Source organism: Labrus mixtus, chromosome 1, assembly GCF_963584025.1.
Source record: "Labrus mixtus chromosome 1, fLabMix1.1, whole genome shotgun sequence".
In the NCBI taxonomy this organism is placed as follows: Eukaryota; Metazoa; Chordata; class Actinopteri; order Labriformes; family Labridae; genus Labrus; species Labrus mixtus.
Window position 1 is genome coordinate 22,133,282 of NC_083612.1, and position 17,255 is coordinate 22,150,536.

General features: G+C 37.7%; 1 protein-coding gene across 1 annotated transcript; it reads right to left on the bottom strand.

Moving 5' to 3' along the window:
* Positions 1–92: 92 nt before the first annotated feature.
* Positions 93–15,916, bottom strand: mtmr10 (myotubularin related protein 10). The gene is made up of 16 exons (XM_061038528.1): positions 15,399–15,916; positions 13,664–13,724; positions 12,692–12,828; positions 10,551–10,623; positions 9,496–9,638; positions 7,305–7,398; positions 7,015–7,162; positions 6,537–6,624; positions 6,199–6,287; positions 5,844–5,974; positions 5,634–5,703; positions 4,759–4,829; positions 4,365–4,537; positions 4,093–4,263; positions 3,444–3,626; positions 93–3,138 (listed from the first exon to the last, which is right to left on the bottom strand). Exons 1-16 carry the CDS (start codon positions 15,453–15,455, stop codon positions 2,527–2,529), a joined length of 2,301 nt encoding a protein of 766 aa, XP_060894511.1. The 5' UTR covers positions 15,456–15,916; the 3' UTR covers positions 93–2,526.
* Between the last annotated feature and the right edge of the window lie 1,339 nt (positions 15,917–17,255).

A 17,255-nucleotide genomic window follows, 5' to 3' on the forward strand; every position in this document is an offset into this window, starting at 1 on the left:
ATTGATCATTTAAAAATAAACTCATTGAGATTAAAGGATGAAATTAGTATTTGTTTCCCAGAATCCAGTGAAATAAAAACCAGAACACAACATTCATTTGAAAAATAATGTAATGATTAGTTAATGGTAGGCAATTCAGCCTTATCTTCTGTTAGGAAAAGAAGCTTAAGTGCAGGACCTCTGAATTAAACTGGTTTAAAAGAATAGATAAATCAACAATTCTAGAAAAAAATACATGTCAACAGGTTTAGAATATAGTTACAAAAATGGTCAATCTTCCCAGAAAAGGCACAGGGGATGTACAGTAGAAAATGCATCCCTATAAGAGAACATTTGCATAACTGAATAAATACATCTGCTGATAACAAAGATCAAACTGTGTCACATCAGAATCACATCAGAATCACAGTCATCATGCAGTTTCAGCAGAGTGCAACATTGTTCATTAGTGGAAACACAAAGCATATAAATATCTCTCAGGAAAATAAAACAAAGACTAAATCAAAGGTAAAAGATATTTAGTACCATTATTCAAAAATATTAATTGAAAGACTTCAAGCATATACAGTATTTATGATATTTGCCAAATTATATTCAACAACCACCTTAAAACAAACTATCCTATATATTGAGTAAAATGTGCAACTATTAGCATTGAGAGAGCAGGTTCTGCACTCGCACTATAAACGTCTATACCAGAAAACACCTGAACTAGTTATTGCCAAAGAATCAAGAGTTCATCTGCATATCATAAAAAAGCTGATAATTCTGGCATCCCAGGATCGATGCTCCTGTGTATTAGGACATGCATTGACATCACTCTGTCCAGTGGTCTTGTAATAAAAATGATGCAGGGCTTCATAGTGAATGCAAAACTGTTATTTTAAGACACTTTTAACAGCGCTAATTTGCATACCAGTTATAAAGAGGCACTGGACAACCGTTACATCTCCTCTGATGCATCTCAAACCACTTCCTAGTTCAGCAGCAGGTGAACTACTCAGGCGGGTACTTTTAAGGGTGTCCAAATGGCAGAATCTTTGCAGCACACTGAAAGTTTAGCTTGATCGATACATCTGACAAAAAAAATAATAAAAATAAATAAATACTGCCTAATTTAATGTTAAGTGATGTCATAGCTGCATGCAGTTTAACAGTGTATACAGTTTGTCTTTTTCCTTTTGATCTCATTCCTTGTGCACAAACAGCCTGTCAGGACTGTGTATAGGCGATGACAGACACTTATTGAGATTTTATTTTTTTAAATCCAAATTACACACTTGGTCTACTTATGAAACTTGCCATCCAAGTGATTCATTTCTAATGTGTCATGTGTGCTGCTTTGAAACTGTGTCACCTGTCATTTACCCATCAACCTCAGTGCCAGAAATGTAGTTCATTACATGCTAATCTAGAAATTGGTTTAAGTCAAAGCCCTTATCTGTCCCTTTGCTTTTATTTATACAGCAATTCAGCTACCATTAAGCTGAATAGTTTCTCCTCAGTGCCTTACCAGAAGGCCTCTAAAAAGTTGAATGAACCCCCCCCTGAAAAGAGAGAGGGAAATATCTACCACAGTTTTAAGCCCTCACAGCTTCACTTCCCACATGAAGTATTGCCTGCTCCATTAGAATTAAGACCCTGAATCAAACTATCTGCTACTTTCAGTGAAACCCCTACACAGCCAAAAAGATGGGCACTTGGAGCTAATAGCAGTAAGTTTGTGCAAAAAAGAAGAAGAGAGAAAATGAAACATTACATTCAACCAGGCCAGTTCCTATTTGTTTATCATATAAAACGTACTGTTCAGAAATGTTATTTTCTGTTCCTCTTTCTGTTATTAAAAATAGATATTTACCCAAAATTACAAATGCATTGAGATATTTGAAGTCAGTGTTCATTAAAATGCATCATTGTTGCTGCAAATAGTTTTTTTTTTTTTAATTATATGCATTACTATTTGGAAGGTTTTTTTTTTTTAATTATAGTAGGGGAGTCTTACTGACCAACAAGAATGTGACAAAGGACAAAGTGATATAACTGCTACACACACTTCATTAAATTGCAGTTATTGCTCTGAAACATGAAGTGTAGTTACTCAATATTAAATCTTGAAAAGCCATACAGCAGGTATCTGAGCTTGTCTTGAGAAAGGTCTATGCTAAGTAGAAAATAGAACACACCTCTTGTAAAAATAAACTATTACACTTCACAGTCAGGGGAGACCTTCCGGTAAAAGCTCACAGGCAAATATGAAAGATGGGTTTCAGTTTATCTGAATGTATTTACTGTAATAAACAAGATTGATTTAGTTCTAACACTTCAGTCTAGTAATTACCTCAAATTTTGATGCAGCATCAATGGTGCAAATTCTAGCTTATAAATGATAGACAATAATAAGTCTAAATTAAATGTAGCTTTTTCTTATTTTCGTTCCTGGTATTAAAGAAAGAGGTCATTGAAAATAAGATGGTTAACTGTTAGACAAGCCTATACTGAGCTCAGAAAAGTCAGCCCTAAAGCCCATCAGATAGTATCATTAGCAAGAGTCTCTGTGGAGAGCCAGATTCTCGCCCCATTCAGAAATTTGCTAATCGGAGTCCCGTGGATGCCACGGCGGCAAAGGTTTCCCATAGGGGAGAAAGGAAAGGAGGAGGTGAGGAAGTCTGGTGGTGTAGGGGGGTCATTTGGAGAGCTGGCCTTAAAATACATCCTCCTTTGGTCTGAAAGGGGCCCACTTGGGCTGGGGAGTGGCGTGCCTCCTGGACTCGGTCCCTTATACCTTCTGAGGTGGCTCTGCAGTATCTCAATTTCATCCACTAGCTGGGAGAGCTTGTGATAGGCGGTGATGGAGCCTCCTTTGGGAATGCAGGCTTCAGGGACCCAGCGTAGGAAGAAAAGCTTCCAGAGAGCCATGTGTGAGGGCATGAAGAGGGGGATCAGGACACCCTGCTGGTCAGCTGGTCGGGAGAACCAATCCTTGAAGAAGCGCTCTGATGGGCTTTCGTCTTTCATTGGAGAAAAGTCAGACCTCAGCTCTGACATCAGAGACCCCCGTCGGGGAAACGGATCCTCACCACCCTTTACTCCATTACGTACTGATGCAGACTGCCCTCGCAATGTGGAGCTGTAGGATTTCTGCAGGAGGAAGGACAAGGTGTTAAACAAGATAAACTACAAGACTGGAAAACCATAGTTTGCCAGTTTGGCAAAATACATCAGAGAATAGTTAGAACGACCAGCCTCAAATAATGATAAGTGGTGAAGGGAAAATATGGGAAATAAAATTGGAACATAAAGAGATAAATATTACAAGTTTTTTAGAGTTTTGAAAATCTTTAAACCTGGTTAAAATCTCCCTACATACAGAGGTTTAATACATGCAAGGTAGTACATTTAAAAGTTAAATATAACATTACATTAGGCATAAAACCTATGCGTACCTTTGTGCGTTTGAAGGTTTTCACTTCCCCGTTCTGCACACAGGCAGCTCCTTTCCCCACATACATGGGGTTGTTAAAGAGAGTTTGGTCTTTGGTAGAGAACTGCTGTGACCAGTCCCAAACAGGAGGGAAGTACACAGCCTCGTCTTCTCCTTGAGGGATGGCTTTATTCTTAGTGAAGTCCTGCAGAGAAAACACACGGTTACTCATACTATTTGTTCTGTAATACTCTGTACATGGTGGTAGACAGAAAATCGTACACCAGGAATAGAACATCATGCGAAGGTAAACAGAAAAACTAAAACCCCAAATACTTTAATTTGCAGTGTCAAATTTAGTGGCTACTTTGCTGATCAGGAGCTTAAATTTTGTCTTGCATGTGATTTACATTGCATTCCTTCCTTTAAATTATCTGACACACGCAGAGGGAAATTATAGTGATTTACATGAAATAATACCACAAAAACAAGTTGCTTTGTAACACATGCTTACCTAGAAACTTAACTAGTGCTTAACTTGGACCAATGACAGACACATGACATTGTTTTGTCTTATGATTACGATATCTAATACCTAATGTTTAATGTTTAAGCACAAATAAATAATTAAATAAACTGACCAAATAAATTCATAAACATTTGATCCTTACCATCAAGTGCTTGCGGCGCTGTTTGGGAGAATTAAAGAGGAAAGTACTGAAGAGTGGGATCCACATGCTGTCACTCAGTACTGTCAGATAAGTCTCTGTGAACTCAAATGCTGCTGGGTACTGGTTCATCATCTGCCACACACAGTCCAGGAACAGCATGAACAGTGGGGACTTGAGCGAGGGAAAAGAGGAACACAGACAAAAAGAAGTATAAGTGCCTTTGGTACCTGTGTTTAGTCTGTGAGTTGATTATTTACTGTCGGGGAAAATACCTCCTCTTTCTCATTCTTCTTTAAGTGGTTACATCTGTCCAAGAAGCGATGGCCAGCCATCACCCACTCCTTCTGCACCAAACTCTGAAAGCCAACGATGCTGCGATAATGAGGGTCCAACATGAGCTGCACCAGGGAGGACACCACACCGTTCAGGTCTCTGTCTTCTTCCTCTGTTCAGGATTTTAAAAAGACAACAAAAATTTAAACAAGCTGTTTCAGAAAAAATTATATTCAAGGTTTTATATTCTATGACAAAGATTCTTATTTGGCCATTTATGTATGTTTGTCTTATGCACAACAGTTTGACAAACTCCGCTTGAAAGTATAAGGGATGACATAGTAAATACTATAAGGGCTTATGACAGATAAAAAAGTAGAAAGAGTGTTTCACCTTGAAGAATGACCGAAGCATTCTTTCCATCCAGGTGGTACACGATCTCAGCCGAGTGTTTCAAGAAAGCTCTGCGGACAAATAGAAAATAAATGTTATCTCAAAAACATGTTTCATTATTTTCTATGGAGTAGCATCTATTACTTTTGTGTTAACCATAAAAACTGACTCTCTCGGTTAGATACAAACTCTATTATCAAACTTTACTGGTTTTCAAAGCTACTGGAACTGTGGGACTTTTATTCCTACTAGGTCTAGGTATAAGGTCTACTAAAGGGTCTCCTGTGCACAAAGTAGTACCTTTCATGCCTTTTAAGTTTGTCCTATATATTTGGAAGTATGATTTTTTTAAATTCTATATCATCCTGCATTCTATCAGCACTCTATATCTTTACTGTGTAAACTTAACAATGGGTGTTTCTGGCAGCATGTTGCTAATCGCCTCATCTGACAACTACTCCGTGGCAAACATAACAGGCATTAAAAAAAATGTTTTGATAGAAATAGTGAAGCTTCTTAGCTGATGGTCTTGTTGGCTTTTGTAGTTCATAAATAGGTATCAGTATTTATTTCTGTCTGTTTTATAACCAGCTAAAACCTCTTCACTTTATTTATAACTAAGCAGGCAAGCAGAAACAGCAGTGACTTGCTGGGTGTCAACTGATCGTAGATATTTAAGATATCATGCTTCCACATACATGTCACTACTGTCATGGGATGGGTGTACTTATACAGTACCTGTTACCAGTGATAATTTGTAACTTATTGAAACATATTGTTAGGGCAAACAAAACATTTCAATTGTGTTCTTTACAAACTACCTAAACATTGGTAGTTTACAGAGAGCTTATGTGCAGAGTCATGTTTTGACATACCTGACGTGCTCCAGCCATCGTGAGTTTTCGATAGATGAAAGCCATCTCTCATCAGACTCTACAAAAGGATCTGCACACAATCAGAATTGTTAAACACCAACACATCTAGAAAACCATACACAACAGCAGTATGTCAAGAAATCCCTTACAGATGTTGAGTTCTTACAGTAGCCTTTACATATTTCTGTTTCCAGTTGATGTGATGCTTACCTATAACACAGATCTGTCGGATTCTGACGAAAGCACTCTGGATGTCCTGGATGTTGGGCAGACACTTGTCTAGATCTGACCTGATGACTTCACTGCGCTGAGGGTGGCTTTTTGTGATGGCGGTGAAAACCCTATCACAGGATAAATATAGATGGCAGAGTCAGCAACGTCTTAAAACAGATGGAACAACATGTCAGCGCTAAGCAACATTATTTACATAGTAAGATGTTTTGCATCAACAAACTAATTGAGAATAATTTTCAGAAATATGTAAAATGATAAAAATCTCAAAACTTTATTTTTTAACTGCTGCAGCAAAAAAAAAATCTGTCTCAAGTTAAGATGTTTGCTGTACCTCTGTTCAATCTTCTTCTGCTGTATTGGATCACCTATGCTGGCCATGCGGACCAGAGCGCTTCCATTTGGGTGATTCCAACACCAATGCTACAAAAATAGATTAACAATAAGTCAAATTATCAGTTTGCATCTAAAAAGTATCATTTATATTGGACGCTACTTGGAAATGTCAGGCAATGTTTACAAATGACTGCATTGTTGCTCCCTAAATTGGCAAATAAATATTAATATAGACCCAAGACACTAACTAAACTAAAAGGGATGAATCAAAAAGTATTCCTACTGAAGTTAATTAATTTACTTATTCCACAGAGAAATTCCAGATCAAGTACTCACAGGAATGCGACTGTCCAGGAGGAATATGGAGTAGGTTTTCAGATCCTGATCAGCAAGAGAAACTGGGACCACGATGTACTCTGGCAGACTAGAAAGAAGAGTAGTGTTTTAAAAATAAAACAAACTAAAAGAACACACCCTTAAAAATACAGGAAAATTAAATGAAGAAAATCATCAAAATGCTTCCCATAATTTCCAATTTCTCAACAAGATAGTGTCACCCTAGAAAATAAACACTTAGTCTCCTTTAGAATTTGATCATTCCATATGAGACGGCTAACTTTGTTACTTATACGCCAATATTGTGTGTACCTAAAGCCTTACATTTTTGCTGTGTCTGTACCAAACATATAAGCTAAGGGTCCTCAGCTTTGAAGTTTTTTCTGTAAAAACTAAGGCCAATTAAAGGAGCTACAGACACACTCTTCCAATGACGCACATCATAAATTGTCTATAACAAACAACTTGAGTTGAAAACCTTGATGAGATGGCAAAGCCCTCGTTGATGGAGCAAACCCTCCACTCTGATGCTCCTGTTCTCTTGATCTCACGATCCCAGTCTGAAGGACGGTCAAAATTTGGGGTCTGAAATCCTCCTCGAGGTTTGGATCCATTGACTCGCTCTCCTACAAATACAGGCACAGGTACGCATTATTTCTTGAACATGATGCAGAGAATTAAACATGGATAAATGTGGGTTAAGAGAAGTTTAAAAAAAAACGTGTCTTTTAGCAGCAGTTAAAGAAATGAAGCAACCTTTTTGCATACCTTTAGTTTCATGATATCTCCGTCCTTGATATTCAAAGCCAAAGAGCAAATGAAGGTCAGCTGGATGGGAGTAGTGGGCAATAGCAAGGCAAACCTAGAACAGAATAGGTTAGTATACAGCTGATTGTTGGAATCAATTTAATATTATCAAGGTACATTAAGTTTCCTCTTAATCATTCACCTTCCCAAATCTAGCACTCCCTTTTTACAGATACAGTTGCTGGTCAGTTGGAGATTATCTTAATTAAGTTAATTGCTGTCCAAAGCATTATAGCACAATTGTGTTGCTCATTTTGTGATTTCAGGACGATGCTGGCTCTTAAAGCAACATGTTTTAAAGAAAAAATTGAGTCCGTCTTTGCGGTTTTGTGCAAACCAGCTCTTACAAGGTCTGCAAGGGGAACAAACCACAAACAGACCCAAGCAGCAGACCAGAGCTTGAACAAGTGTTTTGGTTGGTGGAAAGCAGTTAACATTAGATTACTATGATATACTGAGGAATGTCCTTAAACCATGCAAACTAGAACAAGTGAAACCTTGGAAAGCAAATGTTTAACTGACAGCCTCTTGCTCTGGGTTGTCAGGGCTGGATCTGCCTGTGGCTTCACAGTGGAGTCACACAAAGCAGTCCATTCAGTAGTTAAGCTGTGAATAGCATGAGAGGACACAGAAAAAGTGTGTAGTGTGGAGGCAAGGCTGCTCCCAACTCTGTAATTTCCTATGGCAAAATGAGCTATTATAGACTGACTTAATTCCATATGTCACAAAGTAAAAAGAACTGAGCCCCTTCACACAGTAATTACATACATGGTGTCCATAAATAAACTCACAAGGAGCGAGGAAGGGCAGACTCATTCCATACAATAAGATTAAACCTAAATTTTTAGCTTAAAAATACTATTTCCAATCAAGTACCATAATGCAATGCTGGAAGACATACAGTATGTGCTGCAGGTATGTGCTCTGGAGCTCCATAACCTACACAAAAATTGTTCCCAGATGACATGGTTAGAGATCAGAGATTTAACTGGGTACACGGACATTCTCGTACATTTCACTGGCACACTTTAAAGAGATTCACAGCTGCATTTTGCTTATGGGTCATGTAGTGAAGCTGCAGGGAGCAGAGAGCTCCTCTAGACCTCTGTGTAAATAATTCACAAGTATACTTATCAAGCAGTCACGTGTTTTCAGGGTCTGACAGGTTGTGTCTGTCATAGGTGTATCTGCTAAATATGTCCCCAATGGACTGTAAAGACTTTGTAAAACTAAGTCTATTCGAGGACAAAAGCCTCCGTACAAACCAACCACTTGTCCACCAGTGCCCCGACTCATTTAATCTAACAAAGGAAATAAATGTTTTGTCTGTTCTTTTGGGTTACACTACATTTAAGTGGTTGTAATCCCTGCACTGTTCAAAGTCTTCACTTAATGAATTGATTGCATCTCTATTGTTAGTCACTGTATCTGAACTATTAAGATGTCCTTTATTTTCACTTGTGTTCAACTATCTTCTAAAAACACCACTGGTAACCCACAACATATCAAGACATTTTATCACTATGTACTAATAATGCCACTGATTTACAGATCCATCAACTGAGCTCTTTTTATGAAGAAACAAACATCAGCCCATCCAATCTTTAAGTGCAGGAGATGAGTCAGAGTCAGCTGCCAGTTGTTCCTACAATCAGGATCATTCTTCGCCATGAATACGCATTGTTCTCAGTGTCTCCTATTCAATGTTCAACTACTGGCCACTGAAAAGTTTGTCATTTCTATGTGGATGGAGAGTCATAACAGTTTCAGACCAAAGCGGGTATGATAAAAATATCCTTGTCGCTGAGGAAAGGGGTTAAAGCACTGAAACTGAGTGTGTGCATGGGGATCTCGCAGAGTGAAGGGAAGGTTTAAAGGGAACATTTGGCCAGCAGAAACAGTGACATGGTCAGGGGAGCCAAGGCAAAGGGAATGGTTGATACTGAGCAATTAGTCATACCAGCTATGGTATTAATAGCCAGGTTAAAGCCACATTGTGTTTCATCTTTTTGTAATTCAGTTTGTCATTTATTGTTATTTATTAAGCAGTATCAATCTAATATTTTAATACTAATTTGTATACCTTTTTTTCTTTTGGTATTTTCTGTACTTTAACAAGTGCCATCAATTATTCAAATGTGGTTTTACTCACCTTTTTGGCGCTCTCAGGTCCAGCCTCATCAAAGCAGAACCTAATGATGCGCAGGTCTTTACAGTACAGGATGAGTTCCGTAGGGTTGAACTTCAGCTTTTGGTTTGACCCCAATACTTTCTTCTTCCCCTTTGTATCATTTACTGAGAAGAATAAACACAAAATGTAACTAGAAAAACCAACAATCACATTGATGTCAATGCTTACGGAGGCAAGTTTTGAAGCATCTCCCCTTCAACACAACTGCTATAAATATGAACCACTTGACTATTCAAAAAACTTTTAACCAGCTTTTTTCTCTGCTCTTCCAAATAGTAATTGTCTATATTTTCAATACATCATGTTTGTATAAAAATACTAAGCATATGTTACAGAGGATGTTTTACTTCCTGCAGTAAACAGGGCGTTGAATCATCCTACAGTGATGATGTTGTCTTTAGAGGTTTAGTTCAAAAAGGTCAAAAACAAGCTGGCTTAAACTAAGCCTCATGCTTCATCACTGTAACACAACAAACCTTCCTCTGGGCAGTTCCCCTTGCAGTGTCAGCCATCAACAGCAATGTGATATATAAACAAGACTAATCCCTGCCTTGCTGCACCGCCACTAATCACTGGTTTAGCTGTGACATCACTTGTGATCAGACTGCTGATCAGGACAGAATAACAAGAGGATCCCAATCATCCAAGCTGTCAAATATGGAAGGGGTTCTGGTCTAGCTTTGTCTATGATGTAGAGATCAATTCATAAAAATTATAACCGAGGATGCTAGTTGTATCTTGATAAGTGTTATTTACCAGTCATTCAACGTAGATGCATTACAAAGAGTAAAAGATTTAACAGCTTCCGAATACTATGAAGTACAGGCTAAAATGTGTATTAGCTTTCTTCTATTTTTAACATATGAAGGAAATTAACTTTAGTTAGGGCTCTTGTAACAGTATTTTCACATCTAAAAGAAAATAAATGCCATGTGAATAAAAAACATGACGAATCCTTTCACAGAAAAAGAGACTTGCAACAAGTTTTATGTTACAAATGTTGGAAGCAGATGTACCTGTTACTACTTGCTCCAGGCAGGTGAGGGGGATGTCGTGCTCTCCCAGCAGAAGGTGGGACAGCTTGGATTTCTGTGGGAAGAGGAAAACAAAAAATACATAACTGACACCTCATTGTTACTATATTACATCCAGAATTCACTGAAACATTTCCTCATTTACTGGTGGGTGGATTGGCTTAATCCACTGACACTGTGCAACAATCAAGTCCCATTTTGTTATTGTGGCAACAGACTGCCACATAGCTGGAAATGACGTCTGCTCTCTCACTTCTTGTGCGATATCAGTGACAATGTAGCGCAGGAAAGTACACAAGTTTTCCTTCCTCCTTGCCAGATGCACAGTACATACAAACAAGGATGTGGAAATACCAGTATGTAAGCTATTCAGCATTATACTGGTGGCACTAAAATATCTAACAAGTATAAAACTGAAAATTAAGCCATGTGAGCCTATTCTTTGATTCAGGCTGACATTACTGAAAAAATCTTTTAGAACTGTATGAAGAAGTTAAAAATAGGTTTTGACAATTCAGCAACCTTCAACTCCTCTCATCCTGCTTTATTCATCATTGTTGATTCCACACTTAGACCATATTAGATTCCACAGGACAAAAGGTTTTGGGCATGGTTCAGCAGATCCCATTACTGCTGAATAAACATTCTAAAATCAGAAATGTTGTTGCCCATGCCGGCACCAGTGACACCTCCAACCCCAGTCAGAGGCACTCAGGTCTTTTTAAAGTACTCAAAGTCAGCAAAAAAAAAACATTTTTCTCTGCTCCCATCCCCTCACTCCATTGAGGTGTTGAGGTGTTGACACTAAATATGAAAGGATCACTTTAAATAGCTATTCTGACTTTCATGTCAACGACGCTGCAAATACAAATGCTATGGACATTGTAGATAACTTGTCATCTCTCTTGTGCAACATGAGCAGAGGGCCTCCTACTGCCACAGGAATAGGTAAGACTTATTATTACAATATGTATCTCTAATACAGCGCAGACATTCCTATTTCTGATCATTTTTGTGTTTTCTTTAATACTTACATATTTGCATCAAAACAGTAAACCGGGCGGGGATAGTTTTGAGATTTATTACGTAATACATTTCAAACCATTAATAAAAAAATACACGCATGTCCCACCCAATCAAGAGCAACAAAACTACTCTGCTCAGGCCACCTTCGAGAGTCTAAGCCAGCTCCTCACTGCGTCGCCTTGCGCAATTAGCTATCAACGTATCACCTGTAATCTATCTACTCATATCTATCGGATTTATCAGTCTGACCTCTTTACCTCTCCGCCTCTCCCTCCCTCCGCTCTTTGCTAAATCATGCTGGTGTATGGTCTTCCTGGCTAAACACCAGTAAAGATGACAGTTTGTCATGCGGTGCGAACAGTTCAGCTCAAGAGCATTGCATCTTGCATAAGCAAAAGCTCTAGGGCAGAGAACGCCGGTACCGTCTCTATATTATCAGACATTGTCTGAAGTTGAGGTAATTACTAATGCGTTCAGCAGGAAAATTATGACACTGCTTTTACTGAGAGAGTCACATCTGATTTCATAGCTGTAAAAGTATTTCCTACTGAGATTGACAAATCCTAGAAACAGAAAAAGCAGAAGATAGTTCTGAAAGTTCCTGTCTGGTCTCTACATTGTTTTAAATGTTAAAGCACAAACAGACACGTTCATCAAAAGACAATGACAATGTGCCCGCCATCAATATAAATGAATAATAATCCATCCAGATCATCAAAAAGAGGGGATCTTAAACAGAATGAAAATCAGTGTTGTGAAAAGTGGATGTATTGGCCTACACCATTCAGTGTGAATGGTGAACACCATGAGCAGCATGCATTATGCATGTGTCAATTAAAAAATGAAAAGTTGGTGGTGAACAAAAGCTGTCTCAGCATAGTAAACAATTCAGAGAAATAGCTTAGCTTACCAATAGACTATGGTATAAGAAAATTAAACAGTTGTATCACCTTCTTCTTTATTATAACTGTTATTATTGTTATCATAATGACATTATCATTGTTATATACTACTAAGAGTGGCTAACTATAACTTTTTTTTTTTTTTTAAACACCACAGTTTTATTGCTTTAGAGTCAGTCTTGACAAATACGATACCTGCTTTGTTGGGGCATCTTGAGGGATGAAGGAGACCTTAAAGTTGGTGCATATCAACTTCCCCCAAAGGTCATCCTGGCTGCTTTCAGCACTGATGCATTTCTTCACAAAGTTCACCTCATTAACTACAATCTCCCCTGGTGACAAACAAATGAGAAAGAGGAAAAAACATTTGTATTAAGGTCAAACCTGTGGTCTATATGTACCATTCAAGAAATAAACACAAATAGTCAGGATAACAGAGGCAACGTAAAGAAGATAGTGGTTACTTGTCAAGACAGTGACTCTCCAACTTGTCTCATAATCTAACTTTGCCTTGGGAGACCCTACCAGGGGGCTAGTGCCCCCGACAACACAGCTCCCGGGTTCACCGGGACACGCAAACTCCTCCACCACGTTAAGGTGGAGGAGGAATTTAATGAATCTGCCTTACTTAAAACTTCAGTGCCATTATAGGAAAGTAAACATTTATTAGCACATCGCGAGATACTTTAATATATCACACTTCAATGGTAGAGCTTGCTTCCTGTAAAAAGATAACTTCCCATTTCATTAAGGTGTAAACCCCATGGGGCCAGAGAGGAACTATGCTGAAACTGCTCTTGCACATATTGACAGCAGAGAGATGTTTCTAAGTCCTCATAAGAGGATGCACTCTCGTTGCAATAATACAAAAAAGAAAACAACTTAAATACCTTTCACAGCAACTGCACTTTGGTAGTTCAAATAAAGTGGAGCTGATTGTTAAATTTACAGGTAAAAAACGTTTTTGCCAATGGTCTTAATATTGACTCAACCAATTCAAAAAGTGAGGATATTCTTTCTTCTTACATCTAAAATTCAGCAGCACTGTAGCTGTATTGTGTAGCTCCTGATGAAAAATGTATTTTAAAAAGTGTGTCTTTTTCCCCTGTTGTCACTTCTCTTCACTTTTGTTGCCATCTATAGAAATAATGTTAAAATAAAACTTACCTTGTAGTAACTTCGGCTCCAATTTTTTAATAGGCTGTTCAATAGTTTTCTTCACATCAGTCTGGAGAACAAGCACAAGGCACATAACAGTCAAACACTAGTCTGTCAGGTGGTTAATGAATGATGGAGAAGATGGAAAAACTGTGTCACTATTAGGTGGAGAGGCCAATGAAATGTGCCCTTGTTTAGTGAACTGAGAATAAAATATCACTGGTTTCTAGGTGCTGGAGGGACACACGGAAAAGACTTGTAAATTCCCAACACACCTAAGGTCCAACCAAGCCCACCACCATACCTCAATAAATATCCAGATAGTTTACAGGATCTATTTTTTTTTCTCGATAAAATAAACAGTTACAACATGCAGTAAGCTATGATAATCCTGGTGCATGCTATTAAAACAACTAGAGGAAACCAAAGATACACAGCTGTCAACTTGTGCTATTAATACTGTGTATACCCATATGCTGCTGATATCTGCAGATACAATGACAGCCTCAAAGTATTTGGACAGTCATGTGTTTTTCAGTGTTGGCTTTACTCCAGCACACAGATTTCAAGTGAATGAATGATTATGGGGTTAAAGTGCTGACTTTCATCTTAAAAGGGTTTAAGGGGGTCGAGGAATGGCAATCAAAGTCTTTACACCTAGGATTACACATGAAGTAGCTCAAGTTTCAAATGTGGTAGTAAAATATCCTTGAAATAAAGCTAAAGATAGATATTCAGTCCAAGTTTTGTTGTACGTGACAGCACAGCCAGAGAGGCCTACCCAAATATACTATACATTACAAAGCAAAAAGGTCAGAGCTTGTTTTGTATCAGGTAATGGCTGGAGTTTTGCATCATAAAAAACATTACATTATGCCCATTTGTTAATGAAAGTGAATGAGGTAATGCCACTGAGCAGGGTCACAGTTGGATTAATGTATTGTCCACTGTTCAGACCTGTTTATCGAGTGCATCTTTGATACTTCCTTATAAATGTGTAATCATAGCGGCATGTGTTTCGCATTTAATTCTAGCATGGCAACACGCCTAGCTAGATACTTTATACGGGTCACCCAAAATAATGCTGTTCTCAGTTTACTTCTTTTTTTTTTTTTGTAGCAATTACCACAATCAGGGCAAGTTAATGAAAGTATGATGATGACTTTAGTTGATAACTTCAATGGAAATATGTAATCTACTGACTTAAAACTGGCCCTGACAAACACAGATATTTTTGTTTTACCAGATTCTTAACACTTAGACTTTCTGTCTATTTCTGTGTGTATTATACTGTAAGACAAAGTGAGGCAAATACTGCGTAGATAAAGTCATCTTATACTTCAATAATTCTTCTCCTTTTCAAAGTGGAACCTGATTCATCATACAGGTTTCAATTCTTCAAATCTAACAGGAACAGAGAGGACAATCTTGTTCCCAGTAGCCACTGACATTTTACTTTACAGTATCTGTAAAGACGCAAAGTGAAGACTTGTTTTAATGTCTCAGCACTTTTTGAATCTATGAATATCAAAACTTCATATTCGGTGAGTTCAAACAAGAAAACAGCAAGGGGAAAGGACAGCATTTACATTTGGACTATCTTCACTTTCAAGCTTCCTTCCGCATCAACCCAGTCACAACTTCAGCATCGAATCAGTCAAGAAAAAATATATTTCACACTGTATCCTCATCATCCACAGTGAAAAGTAAATCATATTGCATTTGGACAAAGTTAAAAACATACCTGTACAGGTGGAAGATAGCACTTGAAGGTCGGTTTTATGGGTTTGCCAGAAAACATTGTTTATTTCCGCCCTTTCAGTCCTGAACAAGCAAGTGGAAAAAAACAACCTAAAAGGCGCCTTTAATAAAGTTTAGGTCAACCATTAGCTGAGTACATCCAACACGTCCGTCTGTTCAATATTCATCGACAGAGTCTGGGCCAGCGACGGGACTCCTCCATTTCGATAAGCAGTCAAGTAGCTGGTTGAAAAAGTTGACAGAAGTTAAGGTTGAGTCGTCGGCGTTAGCTTGTCTGGCTAGCTGAAATAAAGTCCTACATGAAGTGTATCGATGTCGTGCTCACGCATATATAAAAACTATTATATAATATAAAGACGTTCGTTGTGTGACTACATTGTCTTTCCACCTGTTACTGTCTTAGTTTCCCCTCAGTGACTTCCTGAAAGTTAAACAAATTCAGCCAAACGTAATACCTGGTGCTGAGAAGGACTTAACGGCCATGTTTATAAAGAGCCGAGGTCCCGCCCTACTTCCGGGTTCCGCTGTCGACCTTTTTTTCTGTACCGATATTTAGTTTCATCAAACTTTCTAAAAAGCTAAAACACTTGGGGTTTCTGTCAACATTACAATCCGGATTGATATCTATCACTGTGCGTACTAGTCAATATTGATAATTAATAGTAATTTGGTGTATATTCTTTGTAAGCAGTTATAGTGTACCACTCATGGACTACAAGTCCCAAGAGACATTGACTTAAAAATAAGGTTTGTGGTTTGTGGGCTTGTCTCTCTTTGCACTTTATTCAATAAAACACACTTGTTTGTTGGATGAACACATCCATTATAAATAATAGACATCCATTATAAATAATACATCCATTATAAATAATACATCCATTATAAATAACACTTTTATTGCGCATTTCAATGACAATTTGTCAAATAATGCCATTTTGTTTGACTCAATCAGAATTTACAGTTTCCGACAGTGGACGAAGTAGGTCTAATAATTATCAAACATATAGGCCTACGATGTATCTTCTTAAATAGTTATTTATCCGTCATTAAATATAGGCAATGTCTAAAAAAAAACAAGTGCCTTGGCTTTGCTTATTTTTAGAGTCATGAATTAGTCTCTAGCACTATTCAGATTCAATAACAACTTGACCTATTTGCTAAAACAAGATAAAAAAAAAAAAGTTTTCTGAATTATTGTTTTATATTTCACCGATCTTCACGTCATAACGAACAACGTATCATTCATGTAATGTTATGTTTTAGTTCAGACTTTCAACAGAATTACAATATGTCATGCACTAGGTGGCACTGTTGTTTAATTAGGCTACTCTCTAAACTTTGGGACGTAGCCTGCTGAGGGAAAATAAGGCATGCAGGAAATTACAAAGCTCCTCGAAATAAAAACACAAACAACTCAAACACCATAAAAATTACACAGTCACCAACTGAATTGTGTATAGTAGCCTATTCTTATCAGCGTGGGCTTTATTCAAATTTATTTGGCAACACCCTTAAATGAAAGTCATTACTATCAATAAGCTAGAATCTGTAGTTAACTTATACACAAATCTTTATGATTTTTGTTTAACTTTCACAGAGAGTTTAAACAAGTTATTGCCAGTTGACATTACACCATGTGCTCATCAGCTAACAAATATGTTTCTTGTGGATTACACAGTCTGGAACAAATGAATCATCATCTTAATCAAAGACAATCAAACTATTGAAATAGAGATGTGATGGATTCTCTGTCTATCTCATTCATCTTGCATTACCAAAATGATTAAAGCATTGATGTTATATTATCTTTGTATTCAGGTGGTAACATTCTTTACTGCGC